At 42.8% G+C, this 18,518-nt stretch overlaps 1 protein-coding gene across 1 annotated transcript in view; it reads right to left on the reverse strand.

The window, feature by feature from the left end:
* Window positions 1–13,739, reverse strand: part of ELOVL2 (ELOVL fatty acid elongase 2) — a 29,130-nt gene extending 15,391 nt beyond the window's left edge. The window contains exons 1-3 of the mRNA XM_064293498.1: window positions 13,638–13,739; window positions 8,361–8,424; window positions 631–818 (exon numbers count right to left, since the gene is read on the reverse strand). Coding sequence (XP_064149568.1) covers window positions 631–818; window positions 8,361–8,424; window positions 13,638–13,739 — 354 coding nt within the window. The remainder of the gene's footprint in view (window positions 1–630; window positions 819–8,360; window positions 8,425–13,637) is intronic.
* Between the last annotated feature and the right edge of the window lie 4,779 nt (window positions 13,740–18,518).

Consider the following 18,518-nt stretch of genomic DNA (forward strand, 5'->3'; position numbering starts at 1 on the left):
GTTTAGATTTCTGCTGTATTACAGTAAAATATCTTTGGTTTTATAGGCAGGGCAATTGTTACTTTGTCGTAAAATTACTTGGGCTTGGTGCCTTACAAAGGATGGGAAGTACATGATGTCACGTGGGCGGCTAGAGCCAAGATGGAATGCCACTCAGACCTCCCGAGCTCAGTCCTGAGAAACTGCTCTGCCATTGCCATGGTGGTCCAAAGATACAGGGATCTACTTTAAGGGGACATATATTTGCATTTTAGTCAAACTAACTGTGTTTAAGTCAATTTAAAAATTACTGTTACTAAACAGCTGTCTATTCTCAGGCAAATGTGTAACATTTCCAAGGCTCATTGTCATAATCTGTACAAGGAGAGAACTGTAACACAGGATCTTTAAAGGCCCTTTCTGATCTCAATTGTAATTCTAAATTACAATGAAAAAGACTAAACATCTCAGAGGAAATTCAAGTTAGAGATAAGGTCTTCCAGGCTTCCTGAAGGCATAAAACCAAACAATGAAACAAGTCCTCGAGGTCTTGAATGGTTTTGATAGCAACCTCGGATAGTTCAGGTATGCTAAATTCACTTACTCCTAAGAGTTGCCCAGTTACTGGCTTGGAGCCACATAAACACTAACCTCTGCCAGCATATATACAGAGAGAAGTGTGATTCCAAGGTTATACAAGGTGAGGATACCCCTGAGAGAAAGAGCAGGTCTGTTCTTCATGTATCTGTTGCCCAACCATATGGAAAGCAGGTACATGACAGTAAGCAAAAGGGTAGGTAGGTAAGAGTCCAACATGAACCATCCTCTGACTCGAGAATCTGAAAAGAAACACAGTCGTGAAAATCCTGAATAATAACAATTGTGTTCAGTCTGTAAAATACCGTCATGTGTATTTTATTTGTACGTACCAAACACAACAGGAACAAATATGGCACATCATTAAGTAAACTGGGTTTAGGTTGTAGGAGTTCAGAGGAAGAACAATGGTGTTGGGGGCGGGGGGCCGCTGGGATAATTAAGGAAGGTTTTGTGGAGCAAACAGGGCTTGACGGAACACAGACAAGGAAAGAAATAAAAGGTGGGAAATGACAGGTCTTGAAGGTCTACTTTGGAACAGTTACTGTGTTCATTCTAACTGAGTTCATATGAAGTAAGTAGCTGCTCTGATGCTCTTTTCTTGTTCTCCTCGGCACTCCCACAGCAGTCTCAGTCTGTCTTCTTGAGCTAGCCTGCCCTGTCTACCAGCAGTCTCTCTTTAAACCGCGCCGCCCTACAGATGGCGCGCCACTTCTACAAGAAAAGTGTCTTCTCATGTTTTACCTGTCCAGTCGCTGACACTGTAAAGTTCTTCTGTTTGTGGCAGAGATGGAAAGGTGAGAACGGAGGGCCTGTCTTCACTCATGTGATTCACAGGTAGGACAGGTCATACATCCAGCTATGCACTTGTCATAAACATGTGTCAGTCTCTGTATGTCCATCCTCAAACCAATCTCATCCTTCAACGCCCAGATGAAGACCCCACCTTCTGAAGGGAGCCACTTCCTACTGCTCCTTCATAACTACAGCTCCTCATTTGAATAGCAAAATAAAAATGGCCATTTTATACTTTATTATAACTAACATTTACTGAGCACTGTGCCAGGAACTGTTCTAAAGTTTTTCCATGTGTTAACTTATTTAATTCTCAAAGCAACCCTGTTATATAGGTGATAGTATTATCCCAAGGAGCCCTGGTGGCACAGTGGTTAAGGCGCTCAGCTGCTAACTGAAAGGTTGGCGGTTCGAACCTACCAGCTGCTCTGCGGGAGAAAGATGTGGCAGCCGTAAAAGTTTACAGCCTTGGAAACTCTAAGGGGCGATTCTGCTCTGTCCTACAGGGTCACTATGAGTCAGAATTGACTTGATGGCAGTGGGTTTCATTTATTATTACCCCCAGTTTACATGTGAGAAACCCTGAGCCACAGAGAATAAAAATTAAATAACTTGGTAATAAAAAGGTAAATAAAGGTAAACACAAAATAACAATTGTGTTCAGTCTGTATTTTGATGTTATTTTGATGATGTTGTGGGTTGAATTGTGTTCTCCTAAAAGATATGCTGAAGCCCTAAGCCCTAGTACATGTGAACATGCCTTGTTTGGAAATTGGGTCTTTACAGATGTGAGCAAGTTGAGATGAGGTCATACTGGCTTAGGGTGGGCCCCAAATCCCATGACTGCTGTCTTTATAAGACAGGACATAGAAAGTTCTAGAACACCATATGAAAACACAGGCAGAGGTTAGAGCATTGCTTTTACAAGTCAAGGAGTGCCAGCAACCACCAGAAGCTAGAAGAGAGGCATGAAACAGATTCTCTCACAGAATCTTACAGAATTGTGAGAGAATAAATTTCTGTTGTTTTGAGCCACCCAGTTTGTGGTACGTTGTTACAGCAGCCCTGGGAAGCTCATACACATGGTTTCGTGCTTAACTGCTTCCCAGCAGTTTCAGAGGTGTCAGCTTTACCTCCTCAGCTAGAGTGTACACGCCAGGACACAGAGATTAGGTCTTACGTTTCGTCTGTCTCGCTTATGACTTATACCTACTTAGCACCGAGGTGAGAGGAAACATTCGTTAAATGGAGTCAAGAGCATGTTGTAAAACCAATACAACACTTAAGCTTTTCTTTTTCTTTTGTCATGGACCTGTAAATGTTGGCTGCAGTTGTCAAGGACGGTCAGAATTGTTCCATCCATAATATGGGAGCAAATACTTGCAATGACACTTATCTTTGGGATTTGAAAATTGTTTGCTCTGCCTGTGTGTCAGGCATGTGCCCAGAACAATATCCCTTGATGGTTCTAGTATCACATAGGTAAAAATCAGAAAACACTGGCAGCCACCTAGAGGTTTACTTTTCTCACTTTTAAGAAGGAGAGAAGGATTCCTGGCCTAGGTGCTAGAAATCCTGTCACTGAGGAGGTCCTCTGATTTGGTTATTAACTGTCAATTTTACAATCTTCTTCCTACAAGGAAACTTCCACAAAAACGACCAGCTGAGTAAACAACTACAATCCCATCGTTAATTGATCCCATATCTGCATAATTCCAGATCTCACATGACCTTACTGATGGCAAAGTTCAGTCTGAACTCAGCTTAGAGATATTGTTGTTTAACTCTCTAATGGAAAGCCAAATTCACAACGAAAATGACAGTTCCTCCATGTATCCTGCATGCCTAAGTTACAGGGTGATGCCTGCTACACCGGGCCATTCTCTTTCCTACCCACTAGAGCTTATAAGGTAGAGAAAATATTAGCATAGATTACCAAAATAATCTCTGTCTACTTCCCAGAACATCATGACAATAAAATGGAAAAAACAAAAAAGCTATGTGGAAGTATTTAAAAAAAATAAACTTTATCATTACTGAGCATCGTTATATTAAAACTATATTAAAAAAAAACCATTCACTTGGAATAGTTTATGGAGCCTGTCTTGAAACTGGAGAATGGTCTCAACGACCCTAAGTCTCTATGCGAGTCTGTTTGATGATTCTGAGAAACAGGAAAAACTCATTCACAACATCACACTTGACAAACCAACAACAACAACAAAAAAAACCAAAGCCATTGCCGTCGAGTCAATTCTGACTCATAGCGACCCTACAGCACAGAGTAGAAGTGCCCCACACAGTTTCCAAGGAGAGCCTGGTGGATCTGAACTGCCAACCTTTTGGTCAGCAGCCGTAGCTCTAACCACCAAGGTTTTCATAGTGATTAGGAAATAACCTGAAAAGAATTACGGATTTTGCACACTTTTGTGAACCAGCTAGGCTCAAAGTAAAATGAGACATGTGGTCTAGAATCTGTTCATTTATTTGTAAGATATATGGGTGGTACCCCGCCATGCGTCTGTCAGTTTGTCATACTATGGGGGCTTGCGTGTTGCTGTGATGCCGGAAGCTATGCCACCGGTATTCAGATACCAGCAGGGTCACCCATGGAGGACAGGTTTCAGCTGAACTTCCAGACTAAGACAGACTAGGATGAAGGACCCGGCAGTCTACTTCTGAAAAGCATTAGCCAGTGAAAACCTTATGAATAGCAGCGGAACACTGACTGATAAAGTGCTGGAAGATGAGCCCCCCAGGTTGGAAGACACTCAAAACATGACTGGGGAAGAGCTGCCTCCTCAAAGTAGAGTCGACCTTAATGACGTGGACGGAGTAAAGCTTCCGGGACCTTCATTTGCTGAGGCGGCATGACTCAAAATGAGAAGAAACAGCTCGAAACACCCATTAATAATCGGAACCTGAATGTATGAAATATGAATCCAGGAAAATTGGAAATTGTCAAAAATGAAATGGAATGCATAAACATCGATATCCTAGGCATTAGCGAGCTGAAATGGACTGGTATTGGCCATTTTGAATCAGGCAATCATATAGTCTACTATGCTGGGAATGATAACTCGAAGAGGAATGGTGTTGCATTCATCGTTAAAAAGAACATTTCAAGGTTTATCTTGAAGTACAATGCTGTCCGTGATAGGATAATATCCATATGCCTACAAGGAAGACCAGTTAATACGACTCTTATTCAAATTTATGCACCAACCACTAGGGCCAAAGATGAATAGAAGACTTATATCAGCTGCTGCAGTTTGAAACTGATTGAACATGCAATCAAGATGTATTGATAATTACTGGCGATTGGAATGTGAAAGTTGAAAACAAGGAAGAAGGATCAGTAGTTGGAAAATATGGCCTTGGTGACAGAAACAATGCCAGAGATTTAATGATAGAATTTTGCTAAACCAACGACTTCTTCACTGCAAATACCCTCTTTCACCAACATAGACGGCAACTATACACATGCATCTTGCCAGATGGAACACACAGAAATCAAATTAACTACATCTGTGCAAAGAGACGGTGGAAAAGCTCAATATCACCAGTCAGAGCAAGGCCAGGGGCTGACTGTGGAACAGACCATCAATTGCTCATATGCAAGTTCAAGCTGAAAATGAAGAAAATCAGAGCAAGTCCATGAGAGCCAAAATATGACCTTGAGTATATCCCACCTGAATTTAGAGACCATCTGAAGAACAGATTTGAAGCATTGAACACTAGTGACCAAAGACCAGACGAGCTATGGAATGACATCAAGGACATCATCCATGAAGAAAGCAAGAGGTCACTGTAAAGACAGGAAAGAAAGAAAAGACCAAGATGAATGTCAGAGAAGACTCTGAAACTTGCTCTTGAGCATCGAGCAGCTAAAGCAAAAGGAAGAATTGATGAAGTAAAAGAACTGAACGGAAGATTTCAAAGGGCCTCTCGAGAAGACAAAGTAAAGTATTATAATGACATGGGCAAAGAGCTGGAGATGGAAAACCAAAAGGGAAGAACACGCTCGGCATTTCTCAAGCTGAAAGAACTGAAGAAAAAATTCAAGCCTCCAGTTGCCATAGTGAAGGATTCCATGGGGAAAATATTAAACGACGCAGGAAGCATCAAAAGAAGATGGAAGGAATACACAGAGTCATTATACCAAAAAGAATTGGTCGATATTCAACCATTTGAAGAGGTGGCATATGATCAGGAACTGAAGGAAGGAAGTCCAAGCTACTCTGAAAGCATTGGCGAAAAACAAGGCTCCAGGAATTGATGGAATATCAATTGAGATGTTTTGACCAACCGATGCAGCACTGGAGGTGTTTACTCGTCTATGCCAAGAAATATGGAAGACAGCTTCCTGGCCAACTGCCTGGAAGAGATCCATATTTATGCCTATTCCCAGGAAAGGTGATCCAACCAAATGTGGAAATTATAGAACAATATCATTAATATCACACGCAAGCAAAATTTTGCTGAAGATCATTCAAAAACAGCTGCAGCAGTATATCGACAGGGAACTGCCAGAAATTCAGGCCGGTTTCAGAAGAGGACGCGGAACCAGGGATATCATAGCTGATGTCAGATGGATCCTGGCTGAAAGCAGAGAATACCACAAGGATGTTTACCTGTGTTTAATTGACTTTGCAAAGGCATTCGACTGTGTGGATCATAACAAACTACGGATAACACTGCGAAGAATGGGAATTCCAGAACACTTAAGTGTGCTCATGAGGAACCTTTACATAGATCATGAGGCAGTTGTTCGGACAGAACAAGGGGATACTGAGTGGTTTAAAGTCAGGAAAGGTGTGTGTCAGGGTTGTATTCTTTCACCGTACCTATTCAATCTGTATGCTGAGCAAATAATATGAGAAGCTGGACTATATGAAGAAGAACGGGGCATCAGGATTGGAGAAAGACTCATTAACAACCTGAGTTATGCAGATGACACAACCTTGCTTGCTGAAAGTGAAGAGGACTTGAAGCACTTACTAATGAAGATCAAAGACCACAGCCTTCAGTCTGGATTGCACCTCAACATAAAGAAAACAAAAATCCTCACAACTGGACCAATGAGCAACATCATGATAAGTGGAGAAAAGATTGAAGTTGTGAAGGATTTCATTTTACTTGGATCCACAATCAACAGCCACGGAAGCAGCAGTCAAGAAATCAAAAGACGTGTTGCATTGGGTAAATCTGCTCCAAAAAAAAAAAAAAAGGAACTCTTTAAAGTGTTGAAGAGCAAAGATGTCACCTTGAAGACTAAGGTGCGCCTGACCCAGGCCATGGTGTTTTCAATCACATCGTATGCATGTGAAAGCTGGAAAATGATAAGGAAGACCAGAGAAGAATTGAGGCCTTTGAATTGTGGTGTTGGCGAAGAATATTGAATATACCATGAACTGCGAAAAGAATGAACCAATCTGTCTTAGAAGAAGTACAACCAGGATGCTTCTTAGAAGCAAGGATGGCAAGACTGCGTCTTACATACTTTGGACATGTTGTCAGGAGGGATCAGTCCCTGGAGAAGGACATCATGCTTGGCAGAGCACAGGGTCAACGGAAAAGAGGAAGACCCTCAACGAGGTGGATTGACACAATGGCTGCAACAATGAGCTCAAGCATAACAATGATTGTGAGGATGGCGCAGGACTGGGCAGTGTTTCATTGTTGTGCATGGGGTTGCTATGAGTTGGAACTGACTCAACGGCACCTAACAACAACATGGGTGGTACAAATGGTTAACACACTCAGCTGCTAACCAAAAGGTTGAAGGTTCAAGTTTACCCAGAGGTGCCTCTGAAGAAAGACCTGGCCATCTACTTACAAAAAATCAGCCACTGAAAATCCTAGGTTGTAGTTCTTCTCTGACACACCCGGGGTCACCATGAGTTGGAGTCAAACTGACAGCAACTTTTGTTTTTCTTTTTTTTTTAATATGTTCCTAAGACTGTGATAAAATGGTGAGCAAAATGGTCATGGTTCCTGAGCTCACAGGAGAATGAGATAACTACAATAATGAACTACATGAAGAAAATAAACAGACGTTGAGGTAGAGAATAATGAGAGGCCTGCTTTAGATCACGGAAAGCCTATCTCAGAAGGTAATAGTTAAGCCGATACCTGAAGTATGAGAAGGAGGTAACCGTGTGGGGGGTAGGGTGCAGCAGGAGATATTAGGGAGGAATTCCAGGCATAGGAACAGCACAGAAAAGAATCTTAACACATTTGAGGTGCTAAAAGACGTCTAGAGCGGCCACGTCAAAGTAAGTGAGGAAGAGCTGAGTTGTAGAGAACGGACGGGGCTCAGTAACACACGGGTATGTAAACAGGCCTATGTAATCCATGACAGGAAGTTTGGTTTTTATCTTAGGGCATCGGACAGGCACCAGTGAGTTTTACGCTAGAGTGCCACACATGATTTCAGTTTCCAAAATATGATTTTGGCTGATGGTTAATAAATGATGACAGGAGGGGACACTAGTTAGGGGGCCACTGCAGCAGTGTCAGGGGCTGGCGATGGAGGAATGACTGAGCAGCTCCTAAACTGACCCCAATGGCCCTGGGCAGAGAAGCTCGCACATCTTCAGCAGGCATTTAACTAGATAGATAAAGGCAGAGATGTGACGGATGGTGAGGACGGTGGGTGAATGGGTGGTGGAGAGAGGAAAAGAAAGAAGAGAAATAATTACAAGAAAATCTACAGCCTGGCTTTAGTAGCCAGAGGAAAGTACTGTAGTTCATTCCCTTCCTGCTTCCTGCTCCACAGAACTTCTTTAATCCCAGGAGAGGGTGGGCAGGAGAATTAGGGGGCCTTCCATATGTTCTGGGAAAAGTACATCAAAGGTGAGGAAACTTAAGTTTCTAAAGGCTAAGTACCATGGTATTTTCAAGACATCAGAAATTACATAAGCCTCTCTGTAACTAAATGTATTCTTGTTTTCCTTCCACCTTAAGCTCTCAAGTAGCTCACTTACCTCGAGGTCCAAACATATAGTCCAAAAAAGCATTGATTTCACCATCAACAGCCTTTAGTTGTTCCTTAAAAGATAAAGAAAAAACGATTTAAGTAAGTTTTTGGAAAACTCTCAAAATAAAGCAACAACAGCATGTAGTTGACAGAACCTCCAAAGGTCCCTGCTCCAAGGACTTTTGACTACAAAGATGTAAAGGAAATGGACAGATAAAGGTGGCCTCACCTTTCACAAGCCTGAAAGGGTTTGCAAGGAAATGACTGCTCTTTCATTTCCTTAGGCAAGAAGAGTCCTGGAAAATAGGCTTGATGCATTTAAACATGCAAAGGTTAAAAAACAAAACAAAACAAAACAAAAAAACCCATTGTCTTCGAGTCCGACTTAAAGTGACCCTATAGGACATTTTTTTTGGTTTATAGAAGACAGTAGAACTGCTCCATAGGATTTCTAAGGAGCAGCTGGTGGTTTCAAAGAGCTGGTTGACCCAGTTTCCCAGCCAGGGCCCTAGGGCCCAAGGGTGGTGGGATGCACTGTACCACCAGGGCTCCTATTAAATTGTTATTGACCTTAATTCCATTAACTTATAAAATGCTTAGAGCATAAGCTGTTCCATAAGCAACTTCTATTGTTCCAATAAACAGGAGTTGTGTGTGTATTTCAAATGACAATTCAGCTGAAACAAAAAAAAAAACCAACCCATTGCCGTCGAGTTGATTCCGGCTCATAGTGACCCTACAGGACAGAGTAGAACTGCCCCATAGTTTCCAAGGAGCGCCTGGAGGATCTGAACTGCTGACTCCTTGGTTAGCGGCCATAGCACTTAACCTGAAATGTATTTCAAAAAGCTCAATCTAAAGCTTTAAAAAGGACTTCAAGTGAGGAAAATTGAGCACTACAGGTGTTTTTTCTATTGCCTTTATGTTTTGTTTTCAAAATATCTTTTATACATTAACAAAGACTTAATATTACAGTAAATAGTATCACTTGGGTTGCCAGATTATTATTTTAATTGAATTCAGGCTAGAGTGGAAACTTGCTGTTAAGAATCTTTAAGTTGATAAGCTGGGTGCTGCCTCTTGGTTTAGCTCCTATTTGTGCTGGTTAGCTATTACATTGCTCAAAATACCTGCTAAGGATTTCTACACTCCTGCTACGAAGACCCCTTTAGGCTCCAGGAATGGAGCACCTCCTTCAGCAAAAGGAGGAGAAGACAAAGCGCGACCCAGGGTTCCTGGGAAAGGATCTAATGACGCTCTTGGGACCGCGGATTGGTCCCTGGCTATATGTGAGCTGCAGATGATGGTCCCCCGGACGCTCATAAACAACATGCTCTATATTCAAGACCCGGAGTGCAGGCAAGACACCAAAACCCTCTCAGTCTCAAAGCAAATGGAAGTGCCAAAAAGGAGAATTAATTTACTGCTATCTGAAGAGAATCTGCTCGTTTAGTGACTGGCACATACCACTGAGACCTATTCCTGCTTCCTCACTGTCATCCTGGGATAAATTTCAAGGAAACAAAGGTCTCTGGACATTCTGCTTGGGAAGGAGGATGGGGATTAAAGACTAACATCGACTGAAAACCAAAAACCCAAACCCATTGCCGTCGAGTTGATTCTGACTCCTAGTGACCCTATAGGACAAAGCTGAACTACCCCATAGGGTTTCCAAGGAGCAACTAATGAATTCGAACTGCTGGCCTTTTGGTTAGCAGCCAAGCTCTTAACCATTGTGCCACCAGGGCTCCAACATTGATTAAAAAAACGAAAATCAAACCCGCTGCCGTCAAGTCGATTCTGACTCATAGTACCCTATAGGACAGAGTAGAACTGCCCCACAGTTTGCAAGGAGCGGCTAGTGGATTCGAACTGCTGACCTTTTGGTTAGCAGCTGAGCTCTTAACCACTATGCCACCAGGGTTTCCAGAACATTGATTAGCACTTACTACTTCTGGCCAGTGCATTGGGGACTTTATTTTCATTATTTCATATCTTTATAAAGTATCTGGGCTAAGCCAAGCCTGAAGTTTTTAAACAGTGATTCTGTCTTTGGTTTCTATACAGGACTTTGCCGGAGACCGCTGGACTTGAGAAAGGTCATTACTAACATCTCAGCGTGGCAGAGTATGATCTGTGTTGCTGCAGCAAAAAATGTTAACCTTACAGAGGTGCCCACTGTCAACCAATGAAATCGTCCTTCCATTGCCACATCTACCCACAAATGTTTACACTTTTTTGGTTTATTTGTTAAGGTTCAAAACCCATTTTCCAACATCTGTAGAGCTAAGAAAACTCCAATTAAAGGTCACAAAGCTTGTATTACTTCTATAATCTTGCAGAAACTTACAGTGCAAGAAGAGTAGAAACAAAAGAAAGGTAGGAGAGCAAAGGATATTTAAGAGGGAGGAATATATGCAGAGCTGAGAATGAACAGCGAGAAGCAAGAAGGGGCATTCCATTCTTTCATTCATTAATTTATTGCTTCACTGACAAATTATTTCAGCATTACCTGTGCCAGCACATTAGACACTGAAACACAAAGTCAAATGAGACATGGAACTTATCTTCACATAGTTTGCAGTCTAGAGAGCGTAACTAAACCAGTTGCCATTGAGTCAATTCTGATTCATGTCGACCCCATGTGTGTCAGAGTAGAACTGTGCTCCACAGGGTTTTCAGTGGCTAAAAAGTACATCACCAGGCATTTCTTCTAAGGCACCTCTGGGTGGACTTGAACCATCAACCTTTCAGTTAGCAGCTGAGCATGTTAACCGTTTGCACCACCCAGGGATTCCAGAGAGCATAATAGACAATAAATAATTATGGTACCAGTGTCTTAAGTATTATGAGAGAGATTTACAGAGTACTGAGGAAGGAACTTTAATTTAGAGGCTTATCTGATGCTGTTGCTGAGTTTTAAAGAGTCTAGGAGGTTGTCTGGATGGAGGAGGAAAGAAGATTCCAGGAAGAATCAGCATATACAAATACATTAAGGCAGGGCTCACCTGGGGAACTTTTATGGCCAGGGTCTCTAGTGATCTGTATGATAAGATGAATAAAGCCAATGCTGGGGGATAAAAAACTATCTTCCTATGTCTCAGTTATTTAATATAGTTAGCAAGGATGTAGTCTTAAAAGATAATGTGATGAAATCAGTTGAATAAACCAAGACTTACACTGGATTAATAAGTACAGAGAGCTTGGTAGTACTAGGCTTCCCAACTGAAAATGAACACTTAGCACAGGATGAGAGAGCACGGCTCTGGGAAGTAACAGCTGTACACTAGGTTCTATATGTGTAAATGTAAAAAGCATGCTGGAAGATTTCTCCAGACTAAAACCATAGCCTACAAGCTAAGAACAACCGACAAACATCATGCAGCCATTTCAGTTACTCAACCAACGTTTTTAAACAGCTATTGTCTACATAATACTTGGTTGGAAATATGAAGAAAAAAGTGACAGAGTGTTTGACTCAAAGGCTTGTAGACAAATGGGGAAAGTGAGACATGTAAGTAGAGAAAGGTAAATAGCATACAACTGCGAGGAAGGAGATATACAAAACTGCCACAATGATGGACGACATCATAGGAGTGTGGACCTCAGATGAATTTTTTTTTTTATAATTTTTATTGTGCTTTTTTTTTTTAAGTGAAAGTTTACAAATCAAGTCAGTCTGTCACATACAAGCTTATATGCACCTTACTACATACTCCCATTTACTCTCCCCCTAATGAGTCAGCCTGCTCCCTCCTTGCGGTCTCTCTTTTCGTGACCGTTTTGCCAGTTTCTAACCCTCTCTACCCTCCCATCTCCCCTCCAGACAGGAGATGCCAACACAGTCTCAAGTGTCCACCTGATACAAGTAGCTCACTCTTCATCAGCATCTCTCCAACCCATTGTCCAGTCCCTTCCATATCTGATGAGGTGTCTTCGGGAATGGTTCCTGTCCTGGGCCAACAGAAGGTTTGGGGACCATGACTGCCGGGATTCTTCCAGTCTCAGTCAGACCATTAAGTCTGGTCTTTTTATGAGAATTTGGGGTCTGCATCCCACTGTTTTCCTGCTCCCTCAGGAGTTCTCTGTTGTGTTCCCTGTCAGGGCAGTCATCGGTTTGTAGCCGGGCACCATCTAGTTCTTCTGGTCTCAGGATGATGTAAGTCTCTAGTTCCTGTGGACCTTTCTGTCTCTTGGGCTCATAGTTATCAAATGCATTTTTAAAGATGGTTAGAATTTGGACAGATTAGAAGGTGCCCTTAGATCTGGCAAGAGCAGCTGTTGTTCTGAACTCCACACTTTAGAGGGCTCCACTCTAGTCCTCCTGTAGCCATACCCCGCCATAGAGGAAAAAAAATTTCTTCCAGCCAAGGGAACATGCCTACCCATGGCCACAATTTCTACCTCCCAAACTATGCTCCAGGTTCCCCAGGGCATACAAGTCTCTGCCCAAACAACCCTGAGCCCACATCCTGGACAGCTTTAGTGAGTTATCCTTGCTCACATAATAAAGTCCATGTTCCCTGGCTTCGGATTCAGTTTGGTGGCTATGTGTAGCAACTGTTGGAGGATGCAAAAATTGGAAGCTAAGAGGGCCTTATCTGTGTATCCCTGATAACCTATCAGAGCTGGTACAACCATTTTGGAAAACACTTTGGCAGTTTGGTTAAAAACGTAAACATAAACCTATCATGGTGCAGTGAATTATTTAATATGACCCTTCTAGCCCTAGTCTTGGAACTCTGGTGGTGTAGTGATTAAGAGCTTGGCTGCTAACCAAAATGTCGGCAGTTCAAATCTACCAGCCGCTCCTTGGAAACCCTATGGGGTGGTTCTACTGTGTCCTATAGTGTTGCTGTGAGTCAGAACCAACTCAACGGCACCCAACGACAACAGCCATAGTCTTTTTAACTCCCACTAAATGACTGGGTGGGACTATGCTAATGAGGGGATTGGCCAGTTTTGCCATCCTGCTAGCATTAAAGGGAGACACAGAGAGAGAATAGGGGCTGCAGCACAGAAGACAGAGGGAGAGCTGTAACACCAGGAGACAAACAGTGGCAGAGAAGTGGCAGCAGCAGAAACAAGAGACTAGCAGTAGATGGCACAGTGGGGTTCCTGGCCCATGGAGAGAGAAAGCTGAGTGCCTTTGGGCAGGAGGCTTGCGGGCAGAGTAGGGTGCCTTTGGGCACTTGGGGAGCTAGGTTTGCTGATCCAGGTAGCTAGAGTCAAGTGCCTTTGGGCTGATGCTTACTGGCGGACTGGGGTGCCTCAGGACACTTACTGGCAGAGCTAAAAGAGCTTTGTAACACTTGCCCAAGCAGGGTAGAAGCCTGGCCAAGGGGCTGCGGGACCGAGGGCCAGAGAGAGTCCTGCCTGCAGGCATGGCTGAGAAGAGGCTGTCCTGATGGAAGAACTGTATCCTGAGCTTTCCTGAACCTGAATTGTAACCTGTTACTTCCCTAATAAACCCCATAATCATGTGTATTGTCTGTGAATTTTGTGTGGACATTGCAACAAATTATCAAGCTCAGCAGAGAAGTAGGGAGTGCTATGTGAGGGATGGTTGGGATGAGAATTGGTAAAAAGGTTGGAGGGTGGAGGCATGTCTGACCTCCACCTCATAGCAATCAGCCTTAGGCTGTTATCTTGATTCTCCTTCCTCCTTGTGAAGTTAGATGAGGTCAGATGCCCCTGCTGTACCATTTTTACAGTTGGAAAAAAAAAAATGTTTTTTTTTTTTTTTTTTAGTCAGGAGTGGGATTTGTTGCAATGGCTCCAGGTTCATGGAAGCATGAGACTTAGGAAGTGAAAGAATGAAGGGGCTTGGGAAGTGAAACTTTTGATTCTTAGATGGTTACTTTGGTTCTTATTTGTAATGGCTGAAAGGAAAAAGAGATGTTATGCTACAGCTGAGCGTAGAAAGCCACATCAGGAGTGGCTCGGGGCAAGGGCCAGGCCAGTTAAATGGGATGACTGATAGGGGGTCAAGGTCTTCTGGTTCAGCCCAGCCAGAAGCATGAGGTCATATGCATATGGACAAAAAGACAGTCAAGGAGTGGAGAAGATGAAACTGGAGTGTTTAAAAAAGGGTTATATGTTTAGGATTATGTGTACAGTTCAAAGTACTATGGACATTGACCACCACTCATCTGTCAGTTTGTCATTCTGTGGTGGCCTGTGTATTGCTATGATGTTGGAAGCTATGTCACCAGTATTTCGAATATCAGAAAGGTCACTCACGATGGAGAAGATTCAGCAGAGCTTCCAACTAAGACAGAGTAAGATGTTAAAAAAAAAAAAAAAAGATGTTTACCAGTGTTTTATTGACTATGTAAAGACATTCAACTACGTGGATCATAACAAATTATGGATAACACTGCAAAGAAAAGGAATTCCAGAACACTTAATTGTGCTCATGAGGAACCTGTACATAGACCAAGAGACAACTGTTCAAATAGAACAAGGGGATGCTGCATGGTTTAAAGTCAGAAACGGTTTGCGTCAGGGTTGTATCCTTTCACCACACTTATTTAATCTGTATGCTGAGCAAATAATCTGAGAAGACAGGCTATATTAAGACTCATTAACAGTTGATATGCAGATGACACAACCTTACTTGCTGAAAATGACAAGGGCTTGAAGCACTTACTGATGAAGGTCAAAGACTATAGCCTTCAGTATGGATTACACGCCAACAAAAATCCTCATAACTGGATCAATAAGCAACATCATGATAAAGAGAAAAGATTGAAGTTGTCAAGGATTTCATTTTACTTGGATCCACCATCAACAGCCATGGAAGCAGCAGTCAAGAAATCACAGGATGCACTGCATTGGGCAAATCTGCTGCAAAGGCCTCTCTAAACTGTTAAAAAGCAAAGATGTCACTTTGAGGACTCAAGTGTGCCTGACCCAAGCCATGGTGTTTTCAATCACCTCATATGCATGTGAAAGCTGGACAATGAATCAGGAAGACTGAAGAAGAATTGATGCCTTTGAATTATGGTGTTGGCGAAGAACAAAAAATATACCACAGACTGCCAGAAGAATAAACAAATCTGTCTTAGAAGAAGTACAGCCATAATGGTCTTTAGAAGTGAGGATGGTGAGACCTTTCTCACATATTTTGGATATGTTATCAGGTGGGACGATTCCCTGGAGAAGGACATCATGCTTACCATCATGGATTGAATTGTGTCCCCCAAAAATATATGTATCAATTTGGCTAGGCTATGATTCCCAGTATTGTGTGATTGTCTACCATTTTGTCATCTGATGTGATTTTCCTATGTGTTGTAAATTCTACCTCTATGATGTTAATAAGGTGGGATAGGCAGCAGTTATGTTAATGCGCAGGACTCAACCTACAAGATTGGATTGTGTCTTGAGCCAATCTCTTTTGAGATATAAAAGAGAGAAGCAAGGAGAGATGGGAGACCTCTTGCTGCCAAGAACGCAGTGTTGGGAGCAGAGCGTGTCCTTTGGACCTAGGGTTCCTGTGTGGAGAAGCTCTTAGTCTAGGGGAAGATTGATGAGAAAGACCTTACTCCAGAGCCGACTGACAGAGAAAGCCTTTCCCTGGAGCTAATGCCCTGAATTTGGACTTCTGGCCTACTAGACTGGGAGAAAATAAACTTCTCTTTGTTAAAGTCAGTCACTTGTGCTGTTTCTATTATAGCAGCACTAGATAACTAAAACACTTGGTAAAGTAGATGGTCAGTGAAAAAGAGGAAGACCCTCAACAAGATGGATTGATAGTGACTGCAACAATGGGCCCAAACATAGCAAAGATTGTGAGGACAGTGAAGGACCAGGCACAGTATTTCATTCTGTTGAACATAGGGTCACTATGAGTCAGAATCGACCTGACTTGATGGCACCTAACAAGAACAATAACAAGGATAATGAATGTTTCTATTACCTAGTGGTTGTAAAACAAATGTAATGTATGATAGAAATGAATATTGGGTACTATAGATTACAGACAGCATGTAACTCCACCTTGAGCCAATACTTGATTGGATACGCTAAACAGGGAAGTAGGGTTTGCCTGAGGAAAACACAGGTTGTTCACTTCAATGCAGTTGTCCTGTGTTTACCTGAGCCCCACCCTAACCCTTCCAGGTCTGGGAATTTTCTATTTGCAAAGACATGCAGACCTACCCAGAACTGCTGAGAGAACAGAAGATGTGCATTTGAAAGAGAGACCTACAGTTAAAAAAAAAAAAAAAAAGACTGTTTTGCTTTTTCAATTTCCAGCAAACAAGCTGTTTGCCTTTGGGTGCACTGAGGCAGGAAAAGTCAGTGCCCATCAGAACACTCTTCCAGGCCTGGAGTTTAAAGGCAGCTGGTAAGTAGACAGTCTGGTATGTTCGCCTTGGGTGACCACCTGGGTCTACTCAATGAGTGGAAGTGGGGAAAGTGCAGCAATGAAGAAAAAAAAAAAAAAAGGAATGAAGAGACGGGCTTATTTTGGGCATGTTCCAGTTACCACTGTCGGCCTAGCCCACAAAGACCTGGGATGAGAGTGAGAGAGAAAGGGCTGGCTGGCCAAAAGTGCAGGGAGTTGTGTGGATTCCTGAGCTTACGGGTGGTGCCTGCTGACCGAGACCACAGGGGCTAGGGATAAAAGATGGAGCTGGCTGGTTTGAAGTGCAGGGAGGTGTGTGTGAACTCCCGAGTCTATAGCTGGTACCCACTGAGACCTAGCTTGGATGGCCAGGGATGAGCTGACCAGAAGCCAACCAAATGAAGAGAAAGGTGTTTGACATCGTGCACTGATGTAGAGTGTTGTAATTTGATGGCTTGTTCTGCACAGGACTTTACTTATAGATACAGATGCTCAAAGTTCCAACTGGAACAGAAGATTCTGAGAGAACTGGTTTGATTGGTATGGGCAATTTAAACACTGGCTATCTAAAACAGGGGAAGATAAAGGCATGAAATTGCTTACATGCTTTTGTGGGTGTGCTTACACTCAAAATGAGGGGGACAAGGGAGGATCCCCAATGAATAGATTGCTTCATTCTTGATGGGTCTGAGGAAGAGAGGGTTGAGGAAAATGTTGATAGAATTATATGATTCAGTTGTGAGTACTGATTGTTAAGGGTTAAATGTGATTGTAAAATCTGTAATTATAGAAGCCGTAACTGTGAAAGAGTGGACTAAGGGGGAGATAACTGCTGGACTGGAGTGTAGTGGCTGAACCAAAAGTCTTTTAAAGATTTTGCTATACTGACACTCATGAGGCTCAGAGCAAGGGAGTAATCTTCTCTCAGTTAAACTTTATCAGACACCAGGAAAGGTGAGGATAAGACAACTTTTGGAGAACCTGAACAGATCACATGGACACCTGCAGCAGACCTGAATGACTGGTACCTGAATAACCTCACTCTGAGAACTCTGCCCTACTGAAGGACTAATTGTTAATGACTGTTTTAAACTAGTAAAATGATTGGGAGAGGGAAGTTAATCCTTCAAGTATGAAAGGGTCAATGGCTAGAAAGAGCCAGGGGGTGGCCTGTGATGCAGTGAATTACTTAACATGGCCCTCCTAGGCACAGTTTTTGTAACTCCCATTAAATGACTTGGTGAGACTATGCAAAATGAGGTATATGGAACCTTAATGAGGGGATTGGTCAGTTTTGCCATCCCTCTAGGCTTAAAGGGAGACACTGAGACAGAGAGAGAGAGAGGAGCTGTAACATGTAAGACAGAGGTAGAGCTGTTTAACACTGGGAGATGGTGAGAAGTGGTGGCAGAGAAACAGCAGCAGGAGAGATCAGCAGGGGACAGCACGGTGGGCTTCCCAGCCCAGGGCATAAGAAAGCTGAGTGCCTTCCAGCAGGAGGCTTACTGGCAGAGTGAGGTGCCTCTGGGCACTTGTTGGAGCTAAGTTTGCCAACTCATGAAGCTAGACAGCTGAGCACCTGTGGGCAGAGGCTTACTGGCAGAGTGGGGTGCCTTGGGGTACGTACTGGCAGAGCTAAAAGAGCTTTGTAACACTTGCCTGAGTACGGCAGAGACCTGATTGAGCCACTCCATTTCTAGGTATTTACCCAGAAGAAACGAAAGCATATGCATATGTCCCTGCAATGACTTCAACAGAAATGTTCACAGCAGCTTTATTTTTAATAGCTAAAACTGGAAACAACCCAAATGT

This window comes from Loxodonta africana, chromosome 1 (genome assembly GCF_030014295.1).
Source record: "Loxodonta africana isolate mLoxAfr1 chromosome 1, mLoxAfr1.hap2, whole genome shotgun sequence".
Taxonomy (NCBI): domain Eukaryota; kingdom Metazoa; phylum Chordata; class Mammalia; order Proboscidea; family Elephantidae; genus Loxodonta; species Loxodonta africana.